Source organism: Nerophis lumbriciformis, linkage group LG25 (assembly GCF_033978685.3).
Source record: "Nerophis lumbriciformis linkage group LG25, RoL_Nlum_v2.1, whole genome shotgun sequence".
Classification (NCBI taxonomy): domain Eukaryota; kingdom Metazoa; phylum Chordata; class Actinopteri; order Syngnathiformes; family Syngnathidae; genus Nerophis; species Nerophis lumbriciformis.
The window spans coordinates 8,552,333-8,566,176 of NC_084572.2; the positions used below are offsets into that span (position 1 = coordinate 8,552,333).

The window sequence follows — 13,844 nt, forward strand, 5'->3', positions numbered from 1 at the left end:
AAATCTAAATATTAAATATCTAAATATTACATTTAAATGTAAAATATTATTGTTGAATATTAATATAAATGTTAAACATAACTCAATGTTCTAACATTTAGCTGGTTTTCTTCACATATTGTAAATATTTAGCTCATTTTTCTCACATTTCAGGTAGAATTTAAATGGTGGATCTGAATTTTAAATGTTACTACCGGTATGTATCGAAATATTAAATCTAAATATAAATGTTAAATCTTAATATTAAATATTAATCTAAATGTCAAATCTAAGTACAAATGTTAAATCTGAATATTACATGTAAATGTTTAATCTAAATATAAATATTACATCTAAAAATAAATGTTGAATGTCAATGTTAAATAAAGATATAAATGTACAATCTAAATGTTAAATATCTAAATATAACATTTAAATGTAAAATCTTAATGTTGAATATTAATATAAATGTTAAACATAACTCAATGTTCTAACATTTAGCTGATTTTCTTCACATATTGTAAATATTTAGCTCATTTTTCTCACATTTCCGGTATTCAGATTTCTAACTAACATTTCCTTTTAACAGTTAATATTTAGATTCATATTTAACATTTACATTTAGATTTGACATAAAAAAAATATTTAGGATTCATATTTAACATTTAGATTTAGATTTAACATGTAATATTTAGTTTCATATTTAACATTTAAATGTAATATGTATACTCAGATACATTTATATTTATATTTGGATTCAAATTTAACATTTAATATTTAGATTCATATTTAAACATTTAAATTTAGATTTAACATTTAATTTTTTGTGTCATATCTAACATTTAATATTTAGTTTCATATTCAACATTTCGATGTAATATTTTTACTCAGATACATTTACATTTAATATTTAGATTCATATGTTACATTGAGATTTAGATTTAACATTTAATATTCAGATTTCTAGCTAACATTTCGATTTAACAGTTAATATTTAGATTCATATTTAACATTTAGATTTAGATTTAACATTTAATATTTAGTGTCATATCTAACATTTAATATTTAGTTTCATATTCAACATTTCGATGTAATATTTTTACTCAGATACATTTATATTTAATATTTAGATTCATATTTTACATTGAGATTTAGATTTAACATTTAATATTCAGATTTCTAACTAACATTTCGATTTAACAGTTAATATTTAGATTCATATTTAACATTTAGATTTAGACTTAAAATGTAATATTTAGTTTCATTTTTAACATTTAGATGTAACATTTATACTCAACGTTTATGTTTAATATTTAGATTTAACATGTAATATTTAGTTTCATATTTAACATTTAGATTTAATATTTATACTCAGATACATTTATATTTAATATTTAGATTCAAATTTAACATTTAATATTTAGATTCATATATTAACATTTAGATTCAGATTTAACATTTAATATTTAGATTAATATTTTAACATTTCGATTTAGATTTAATATTTAGTTTCATATTTAAACATTTAGATTTAGATTTAACAGTTAATATTTAGATTCATATTTAACATTTAGATTCAGACTTAACATGTAATATTTACTCTCATTTTTATCATTTAGATGTAATATTTATACTCAGATACAACATTTATATTTAACATTTAGATTTAGATTAAACATTTAATTTTTAGTGTCATATCTAACATTTAATATTTAGTTTCATATTCAACATTTCGATGTAATATTTTTACTAAGATACATTTATATTTAATATTTAGATTCTTATTTAACATTGAGATTTAGATTCAACATTTAATATTCAGATTTCTAACTAACATTTCGATTTAACAGTTAATATTTAGATTCATATTTAACATTTAGATTTAGACTTAACATGTAATATGTAATTTCATTTTTAACATTTAAATGTAACATTTATACTCAACATTTATGTTTAATATTTAGATTCAGATTTAACATTTCGATTTAACATGTAATATTTAGTTTCATATTTAACATTTAGATTTAATATTTATACTCAGATACATTTATAATATTTAGATTCAAATTTAACATTTAATATTTAGATTCATATTTTAACATTTAGATTCAGATTTAACATTTAATATTTAGATTAATATTTTAACATTTCGATTTAGATTTAATATTTAGTTTCATATTTAAACATTTAGATTTAGATTTAACAGTTAATATTTAGATTCATATTTAACATTTAGATTCAGACTTAACATGTAATATTTACTCTCATTTGTATCATTTAGATGTAATATTTAAACTCAGATACAACATTTATATTTAACATTTAGATTTAGATTTAACATTTAATTTTTAGTGTCATATCTAACATTTAATATTTAGTTTCATATTCAACATTTCGATGTAATATTTTTACTCAGATGCATTTATATTTAATATTTAGATTCATATTTTACATTGAGATTTAGATTTTACATTTAATATTCAGATTTCTAACTAACATTTCGATTTAACAGTTAATATTTAGATTCATATTTAACATTTAGATTTAGACTTAAAATGTAATATTTAGTTTGATTTTTAACATTTAGATGTAACATTTATACTCAACATGTATGTTTAATATTTAGATTCATATTTAAACATTTAGATTTAGATTTAACATTTAATTTTTAGTGTCATATCTAACATTTAATATTTAGTTTCATATTCAACATTTCGATGTAATATTTTTACTCAGATACATTTATATTTAATATTTAGATTCATATTTTACATTGAGATTTAGATTTAACATTTAATATTCAGATTTCTAACTAACATTTCGATTTAACAGTTAATATTTAGATTCATATTTAACATTTAGATTTAGACTTAAAATGTAATATTTAGTTTCATTTTTAACATTTAGATGTAACATTTATACTCAACATTTATGTTTAATATTTAGATTTAACATGTAATATTTAGTTTCATATTTAACATTTAGATTTAATATTTATACTCAGATACATTTATATTTAATATTTAGATTCAAATTTAACATTTAATATTTAGATTCATATATTAACATTTAGATTCAGATTTAACATTTAATATTTAGATTCATATTTTAACATTTCGATTTAGATTTAATATTTAGTTTCATATTTAAACATTTAGATTTAACAGTTAATATTTAGATTCATATTTAACATTTAGATTCAGACTTAACATGTAATATTTACTCTCATTTGTATCATTTAGATGTAATATTTATACTCAGATACAACATTTATATTTAACATTTAGATTTAGATTTAACATGTAATTTTTAGTGTCATATCTAACATTTAATATTTAGTTTCATATTCAACATTTCGATGTAATATTTTTACTCAGATGCATTTATATTTAATATTTAGATTCATATTTTACATTGAGATTTAGATTTAACATTTAATATTCAGATTTCTAACTAACATTTCGATTTAACAGTTAATATTTAGATTCATATTTAACATTTATATTTAGACTTAAAATGTAATATTTAGTTTCATTTTTAACATTTAGATGTAACATTTATACTCAACATTTATGTTTAATATTTAGATTTAACATGTAATATTTAGTTTCATATTTAACATTTAGATTTAATATTTATACTCAGATACATTTATATTTAATATTTAGATTCAAATTTAACATTTAATATTTAGATTCATATATTAACATTTAGATTCAGATTTAACATTTAATATTTAGATGAATATTTTAACATTTCGATTTTGATTTAATATTTAGTTTCATATTTAAACATTTAGATTTAGATTTAACAGTTAATATTTAGATTCATATTTAACATTTAGATTTAGACTTAACATGTAATATTTACTCTCATTTGTATCATTTAGATGTAATATTTATACTCAGATACAACATTTATATTTAACATTTAGATTTAGATTTAACATGTAATTTTTAGTGTCATATCTAACATTTAATATTTAGTTTCATATTCAACATTTCGATGTAATATTTTTACTCAGATGCATTTATATTTAATATTTAGATTCATATTTTACATTGAGATTTAGATTTAACATTTAATATTCAGATTTCTAACTAACATTCCGATTTAACAGTTAATATTTAGATTCATATTTAACATTTATATTTAGACTTAAAATGTAATATTTAGTTTCATTTTTAACATTTAGATGTAACATTTATACTCAACATTTATGTTTAATATTTAGATTTAACATGTAATATTTAGTTTCATATTTAACATTTAGATTTAATATTTATACTCAGATAAATTTATATTTAATATTTAGATTCAAATTTAACATTTAATATTTAGATTCATATATTAACATTTAGATTCAGATTTAACATTTAATATTTAGATGAATATTTTAACATTTCGATTTTGATTTAATATTTAGTTTCATATTTAAACATTTAGATTTAGATTTAACAGTTAATATTTAGATTCATATTTAACATTTAGATTCAGACTTAACATGTAATATTTACTCTCATTTTTATCATTTAGATGTAATATTTATGCTCAGATACAACATTTATATTTAACATTTAGATTTAGATTTAACATTTAATTTTTAGTGTCATATCTAACATTTAATATTTAGTTTCATATTCAACATTTCGATGTAATATTTTTACTCAGATGCATTTATATTTAATATTTAGATTCATATTTTACATTGAGATTTAGATTTAACATTTAATATTCAGATTTCTAACTAACATTTCGATTTAACAGTTAATATTTAGATTCATATTTAACATTTAGATTTAGACTTAAAATGTAATATTTAGTTTCATTTTTAACATTTAGATGTAACATTTATACTCAACATTTATGTTTAATATTTAGATTCAGATTTAACATTTCGATTTAACATGTAATATTTAGTTTCATATTTAACATTTAGATTTAATATTTATACTCAGATACATTTATATTTAATATTTAGATTCAAATTTAACATTTAATATTTAGATTCATATATTAACATTTAGATTCAGATTTAACATTTAATATTTAGATTCATATTTTAACATTTCGATTTTGATTTAATATTTAGTTTCATATTTAAACATTTAGATTTATATTTAACAGTTAATATTTAGATTCATGTTTAACATTTAGATTCAGACTTAACATGTAATATTTACTCTCATTTTTATCATTTAGATGTAATATTTATACTCAGATACAACATTTATATTTAACATTTAGATTTAGATTTAACAAGTAATTTTTAGTGTCATATCTAACATTTAATATTTAGTTTCATATTCAACATTTCGATGTAATATTTTTACTCAGATACATTTATATTTAATATTTAGATTCATATTTTACATTGAGATTTAGATTTAACATTTAATATTCAGATTTCTAACTAACATTTCGATTTAACAGTTAATATTTAGATTCATATTTAACATTTAGATTTAGACTCAACATGTAATATGTAATTTCATTTTTAACATTTAAATGTAACATTTATACTCAACATTTATGTTTAATATTTAGATTTAACATGTAATATTTAGTTTCATATTTAACATTTAGATTTAATATTTATACTCAGATACATTTATATTTAATATTTAGATTCAAATTTAACATTTAATATTTAGATTCATATATTAACATTTAGATTCAGATTTAACATTTAATATTTAGATTCATATTTTAACATTTCGATTTAGATTTAATATTTAGTTTCATATTTAAACATTTAGATTTAGATTTAACAGTTAATATTTAGATTCATATGTAACATTTAGATTCAGACTTAACATGTAATATTTACTCTCATTTTTATCATTTAGATGTAATATTTATACTCAGATACATTTATATTTATATTTGGATTCAAATTTAACATTTAATATTTAGATTCATATTTAAACATTTAGATTTAGATTTAACATGTAATTTTTAGTGTCATATCTAACATTTAATATTTAGTTTCATATTCAACATTTCGATGTAATATTTTTACTCAGATACATTTATATTTAATATTTAGATTCATATTTTACATTGAGATTTAGATTTAACATCTAATATTTCAGATTTCTAACTAACATTTCGATTTAACAGTTAATATTTAGATTCATATTTAACATTTAGATTTAGACTTAAAATGTAATATTTAGTTTCATTTTTAACATTTAGATGTAACATTTATACTCAACATGTATGTTTAATATTTAGATTCATATTTAACATTTAGATTTAGACTTAAAATGTAATATTTAGTTTCATTTTTAACATTTAGATGTAACATTTATACTCAACATTTATGTTTAATATTTAGATTTAACATGTAATATTTAGTTTCATATTTAACATTTAGATTTAATATTTATACTCAGATACATTTATATTTAATATTTAGATTCAAATTTAACATTTAATATTTAAATTCATATATTAACATTTAGATTCAGATTTAACATTTAATATTTAGATTAATATTTTAACATTTCGATTTAGATTTAATATTTAGTTTCATATTTAAACATTTAGATTTAGATTTAACAATTAATATTTAGATTCATATTTAACATTTAGATTCAGACTTAACATGTAATATTTACTCTCATTTTTATCATTTAGATGTAATATTTATACTCAGATACAACATTTATATTTAACATTTAGATTTAGATTTAACATGTAATTTTTAGTGTCATATCTAACATTTAATATTTAGTTTCATATTCAACATTTCGATGTAATATTTTTACTCAGATGCATTTATATGTAATATTTAGATTCATATTTAACATTGAGATTTAGATTTAACATTTAATATTCAGATTTCTAACTAACATTTCGATTTAACAGTTAATATTTAGATTCATATTTATATTTAGACTTAAAATGTAATATTTAGTTTCATTTTTAACATTTAGATGTAACATTTATACTCAACAATTATGTTTAATATTTAGATTTAACATGTAATATTTAGTTTCATATTTAACATTTAGATTTAATATTTATACTCAGATACATTTATATTTAATATTTAGATTCAAATTTAACATTTAACATTTAGATTCATATATTAACATTTAGATTCAGATTTAACATTTAATATTTAGATTCATATTTTAATATTTCGATTTAGATTTAATATTTAGTTTCATATTTAAAGATTTAGATTTAACAGTTAATATTTAGATTCATATTTAACATTTAGATTCAGACTTAACATGTAATATTTACTCTCATTTTTATCATTTAGATGTAATATTTATACTCAGATACAACATTTATATTTAACATTTAGATTTAGATATAACATGTAATATTTAGTTTCATATTTAACATTTACATTTAGATTCAACATTTCATAAATCGTGAAAGGTAGAGCGCGCCAAAATGTGGAGAAGAAGAAGAATAAATAGATGAATTTTGGTGTAGAAAAGCATTATTGTGTGAATGTTTGATGAATGTAGAAAAGCAAGACTGAGTTGTGTCCTGGTGCAACACTGCCCTCTGGTGGAGGGAACTAACTTGACCCTGTGCGGCCTGCAGGTGATGGACAGCTCCATGCCTCTGATTGGTGAGCATGTGGAGGAAGACAAGCAGCTGATCACAGACTTAGTCCTCCATAAGATGGCCCAAGTGCTGCTGGGAGTTTCCTCACCGCCGCCATCTTCAGTCAAGGTAAACTTGTCCCTTTCATGTTTCGACCATTTTTTGATTCTGATGATGTTTTGTGTCTGCAGACCACACAGCCCAGACGAGGTGGGCAAGCTTCCTCTCTTTAGCAACAACGCATATATTTGTTTGCATGAGTTGGTTTCATCTGAATGTGTGCACGTGCGCCGCAGGGGGAAACCGCTCAGGCTCCGCCTCCCCGTCGCAGTCGGCCCAAGGGTCTCCACAGCGAGCCCGCTCGGCCAACACGTCCCCCAGCCAGGCCTTCCAGCCCGGACCCCTGCCTGACGCCTGCGGGCCTGGAGCTCAGAAACAATCCCCGCAACTCAAGTAAGAACACTTCTTTTTTTTTTTTTTATGAATGCAATAAAGCGTCGGGGGGTCCACGGCCCTAGGGTCGTTTTTTAACATTCTAAAAATACTATTTAAAAAAGTGGAATAAAAATTTTTAAAAAAGGTGAAATGTAACAAGAAAAAGTTGCAATGTTGACTCTAATAACACAAAGTTGCCATGCAGCCTTTTTTTTTTACTTTAAAACTGTCATTGATCAAAAAATAATAATGAATCAAAATCAATGTTGTTATGAATTAATGACATATTTAAAGCTCTAATTAAAAATATTCCAGTTTGAAATATATTTTGGGGGAAATGTTGCATATTTTGTGTTTTCCATATAAAAAAACCTAAGTTTTCTTTGATAAAAAGGGCATAAAAGCAACAAATAAAAAACAAGAAACTTATAATCGATCCGAAATTAATCTACAGACTTAAGTGTTAAAGATTAAAAAATATATGTATTAAAATGTATGACTCATTTTAACACTTTCATGTGTGAGGCCCCAATGAATTTAGTGGGATTAAAAAAAAAAAGAAATAAAATCAATGTTGTTGTGAATTATTGACATATTTAAGGCTCCAATTACTTCACATCAAATATTACACTTTGAAATATTTTTTGGGGGAAATATTGCATATTTTGTGTGTTTGCCATAAAAAAAACAAGAAACTTATAATCAATGGATCGATTTGGAAATTAATTTAGAGACTTAAGTGTTGAAAGTATAAAAAAGAATAATTAAATGTATTTATTTTAACACTTTAATGTGTGAGGCCCTTTTGGAGCACCAATGATTTTAGTGGGATTTTTTTTTATGAATTAATGACATATTTAAAGCTCTAATTACAAATATTCCAGTTTGAAATATATTTTGGGGGAAATATTGCATATTTTGTGTTTGCCATATAAAAAAAACTAAGTTTTCTTTGATAAAAAGAGCATAAAAGCAACAAATAAAAATCAAGTAACTTATAATCGATCCAAAATTAATCTAGAGACTTAAGTGTTAAAGATTAAAAAATATATATATTAAAATGTATGACTTATTTTAACACCTTAATGTGTGAAGAAGCCCTAATGACTTTAGTGGGATTAAAAAAAAAAAATCAAAAAAAAAAAATCAATGTTGTTGTGAATTATTGACATATTAAAGGCTCCAATTAGTTCACATCAAATATTACACTTTGAAATATTTTTTGGGGAAAATATTGCATATTTTGTGTGTTTGCCATATAAAAAAATATAGTTTTCTTTGATAAAAAAGGGCATAAAAGCAACAAATAAAAAAACAAAGAAACTTATAATCGATGGATCGATTTGGAAATTAATTAAGAGACTTAAGTGTTAAAAGTAAAAAAAATAATAATTAAATGTATTTATTTTAACACTTTAATGTGTGAGGCCCTTTTGGAGAACCAATGATTTTAGTGGGATTTTTTTTTTAAAAAGGAAAAAAAACATTTAAAATCAATGTTGTTATGAATTAATGACATATCAAAAACTCTATTTACAAATATTCCCGTTTGAAATATATTTTGGGGGAAATATTGCATATTTTGTGTTTGCCATATAAAAAAAAACTAAGTTTTCTTTTCTAAAAAGGGCATAAAAGCAACAGATAAAAATCAAGTAACTTATAATCGATCCAAAATTAATCTAGAGACTTAAGTGTTAAAGATTAAAAAATATATATATTCAAATGTATGACTCATTTTAACACCTTAATGTGTGAAGCCCCAATGATTTTAGTGGGATTAAAAAAAAAGAAGAAATAAAATCAATGTTGTTGTGAATTATTGACATATTTAAGGCTCCAATTACTTCACATCAAATATTACACTTTGAAATATTTTTTGGGGGAAATATTGCATATTTTGTGTGTTTGCCATATAAAAAAAATTAGTTTTCTTTGATAAAAAAGGGCATAAAAGCAACAAATAAAAAAACAAGAAACTTATAATCGAAGGATCGATTTGGAAATTAATTTAGAGACTTAAGTGTTAAAGGTAAAAAAAAGAATAATTAAATGTATTTATTTTAACACTTTAATGTGTGAGGCCCTTTTGGAGAACCAATGATTTTAGTGGGATTTTTTTTTTTTTTAAAGGAAAAATATCATTTAAAATCAATGTTGTTATGAATTAATGACATATTTAAAGCTCTAATTACAAATATTCCAGTTTGAAATATATTTTGGGGGAAATATTGCATATTTTGTGTTTGCCATATAAAAAAAACTAAGTTTTCTTTGATAAAAAGAGCATAAAAGCAACAAATAAAAATCAAGTAACTTATAATCGATCCAAAATTAATCTAGAGACTTAAGTGTTAAAGATTAAAAAATATATATATTAAAATGTATGACTTATTTTAACACCTTAATGTGTGAAGAAGCCCTAATGACTTTAGTGGGATTAAAAAAAAAAAATTAAAAAAAAAAAATCAATGTTGTTGTGAATTATTGACATATTAAAGGCTCCAATTAGTTCACATCAAATATTACACTTTGAAATATTTTTTGGGGAAAATATTGCATATTTTGTGTGTTTGCCATATAAAAAAATATAGTTTTCTTTGATAAAAAAGGGCATAAAAGCAACAAATAAAAAAACAAAGAAACTTATAATCGATGGATCGATTTGGAAATTAATTAAGAGACTTAAGTGTTAAAAGTAAAAAAAATAATAATTAAATGTATTTATTTTAGCACTTTAATGTGTGAGGCCCTTTTGGAGAACCAATGATTTTAGTGGGATTTTTTTTTTAAAAAGGAAAAAAAACATTTAAAATCAATGTTGTTATGAATTAATGACATATCAAAAACTCTATTTACAAATATTCCCGTTTGAAATATATTTTGGGGGAAATATTGCATATTTTGTGTTTGCCATATAAAAAAACCTAAGTTTTCTTTGATAAAAAGGGCATAAAAGCAACAAATAAAAAACAAGAAACTTATAATCGATCCGAAATTAATCTAGAGACTTAAGTGTTAAAGATTAAAAAATATATATATATTAAAATGTATGACTCATTCTAACACATTAATGTGTGAGGCCCCAATGATTTTAGTGGGATTAAAAAAAAAAAGAAATAAAATCAATGTTGTTGTGAATTATTGACATATTTAAGGCTCCAATTACTTCACATTAAATATTACACTTTGAAATATTTTTTGGGGGAAATATTGCATATTTTGTGTGTTTGCCATATAAAAAAATATAGTTTTCTTTGATAAATAGGGCATAAAAGCAACAAATAAAAAAACAAGAAACTTATAATTGATGGATCGATTTGGAAATTAATTTAGAGACTTAAGTGTTAAAGGTAAAAAAAGAATAATTAAATGTATTTATTTTAACACTTTAATGTGTGAGGCCCTTTTGGAGCCCCAATGATTTTAGTGGGATTTTCTTTTTTTTTAAAGAAAAAAAACATTTAAAATGAATGTTGTTATGAATTAATGACATATTTAAAGCTCTAATTACAAATATTCCAGTTTGAAATATATTTTGGGGGAAATATTGCATATTTTGTGTTTGCCATATAAAAAAAACTAAGTTTTCTTTGATAAAAAGGGCATAAAAGAAACAAATAAAAATCAAGTAACTTATAATCGATCCAAAATTAATCTAGAGACTTAAGTGTTAAAGATTAAAAAATATATATATTCAAATGTATGACTCATTTTAACACCTTAATGTGTGAAGCCCTAATGATTTTAGTGGGATTAAAAAAAAAAATCAATGTTGTTGTGAATTATTGACATATTTAAGGCTCCAATTACTTCACATCAAATATTACACTTTGAAATATTTTTTGGGGGAAATATTGCATATTTTGTGTGTTTGCCATATAAAAAAATATAGTTTTCTTTTATTAAAAAGGGCATAAAAGCAACAAATAAAAAAACAAGACACTTATAATTGATGGATCGATTTGTAAATTAATTTAGAGACATAAGTGTTAAAGGTAAAAAAAGAATAATTAAATTTATTTATTTCAACACTTTAATGTGTGAGGCCCTTTTGGAGCCCCAATGATTTTAGTGGGATTTTTTTTTTTTAAAAAGGAAAAAAAGATTTAAAATCAATGTTGTTATGAATTAATGACATATTTAAAGCTCTAATTACAAATATTCCAGTTTGAAATATATTTTGGGGTAAATATTGCATATTTTGTGTTTGCCATATAAAAAAAACTAAGTTTTCTTTGATAAAAAGGGCATAAAAGCAACAAATAAAAATCAAGTAACTTATAATCGATCCAAAATTAATCTAGAGACTTAAGTGTTAAAGATTAAAAAAAAGATATATTAAAATGTATGACTTATTTTAACACCTTAATGTGTGAAGCCCCAATGATTTTAGTGGGATTAAAAAAAAAAAGAAATAAAATCAATGTTGTTGTGAATTATTGACATATTTAAGGCTCCAATTACTTCACATCAAATATTGCACTTTGAAATATTTTTGGGGGGAAATATTGCATATTTTGTGTGTTTGCCATATAAAAAAATATAGTTTTCTTTGATTAAAAAGGGCATAAAAGAAACAAATAAAAAAAACAAGAAACTTATAATTGATGGGTCGATTTGGAAATTAATTTAGAGACTTAAGTGTTAAAGGTAAACAAAATAATAATTAAATGTATTTATTTTAACACTTTAATGTGTGAGGCCCTTTTGGAGCCCCAATGATTTTAGTGGGATTTTTTTTTTTTTAAAGGAAAGGGGAAAAAAAGATTTAAAATCAATGTTGTTATGAATTAATGACATATTTAAAGCTCTAATTACTTCACATCAAATATTATACTTTGAAATATTTTTTGGGGGAAATATTGCATATTTTGTGTGTTTGCCATATAAAAAAACAAAGTTTTCTTTGAGGAAAAGGGCATAAAACCAACAAATAAAAAACAAGAAACTTATAATCGATCCGAAATTAATCTAGAGACTCCAGCGCCCCCCGCAACCCCGAAGAGAATAAGCGGTAGAAAATGGATGAATGGATGGACTTAAGAGTTAAAGATTAAAACAAATATATATTAAAATGTATGACTCATTTTAACACCTTAATGTGTGAGGCCCCAATGATTTTAGTAGGATAAAAAAAAAAAGAAATACAATTTATGTTGTTATGAATTATTGACATATTTAAGGCTCCAATTACTTCACATTAAATATTACACTTTGAATAATTTTTGGGGGAAATATTGCATATTTTGTGTTTGCCATAAAAAAAAAAAAACTAAGTTTTCTTTGATAAAAAGGCCATAAAAGCAACAAATAAAAAAACAAAAAACTTATAATTGATGGATTGATCTGAAATTAATGTAGAGGCTTAAGTGTTAAAGGTAAAAAAAAAATTACATTTTAACTTATTTTTAACACTTAAAACTTTAAACTGTCATTTTTAAAAAGGAATAATAGTGAATCAAAATCAATGTTGTTATGAATTATTGACATATTTAAGGCTCCAATTACTTCACATCAAATATTACACTTTGAAATATTTTTTGGGGGAAATATTGCATATTTTGTGTTTGCCATCTAGAAAACAACGTTTTCTTTGATAAAAAGGGCATAAAACCAGCAAATAAAAAAATAATAAACTTATATTCAATGGATCGATCTGAAATTAAACTAGACACTTAAGTGTTAAAGGTAAAAACAACATTTTTTTTTAAATATATGACTTAAAAATTACATTTAAAAAAAGTTATAAAAATGTAATAATTAAAGAATTGAGCAGAAGTTGGCTTTGAGTCTTAAGTGTTGAAAGTTACACAATTGTTATTTTTATTTTTAACACTTTTGGCTCTTTTGGATCC

The 13,844-nt window shown here is 21.9% G+C and overlaps 1 protein-coding gene across 1 annotated transcript in view; it reads left to right on the top strand.

Annotated features, from left to right (window-relative positions):
* syn3 (synapsin III) overlaps nt 1-13,844 on the top strand; it is a 300,701-nt gene that overhangs the window by 281,539 nt on the left and 5,318 nt on the right. The window contains exons 11-13 of the mRNA XM_061983633.1: nt 7,549-7,680; nt 7,743-7,761; nt 7,848-8,004. Of these exons, the coding sequence (XP_061839617.1) occupies nt 7,549-7,680; nt 7,743-7,761; nt 7,848-8,004 (308 nt within the window). The remainder of the gene's footprint in view (nt 1-7,548; nt 7,681-7,742; nt 7,762-7,847; nt 8,005-13,844) is intronic.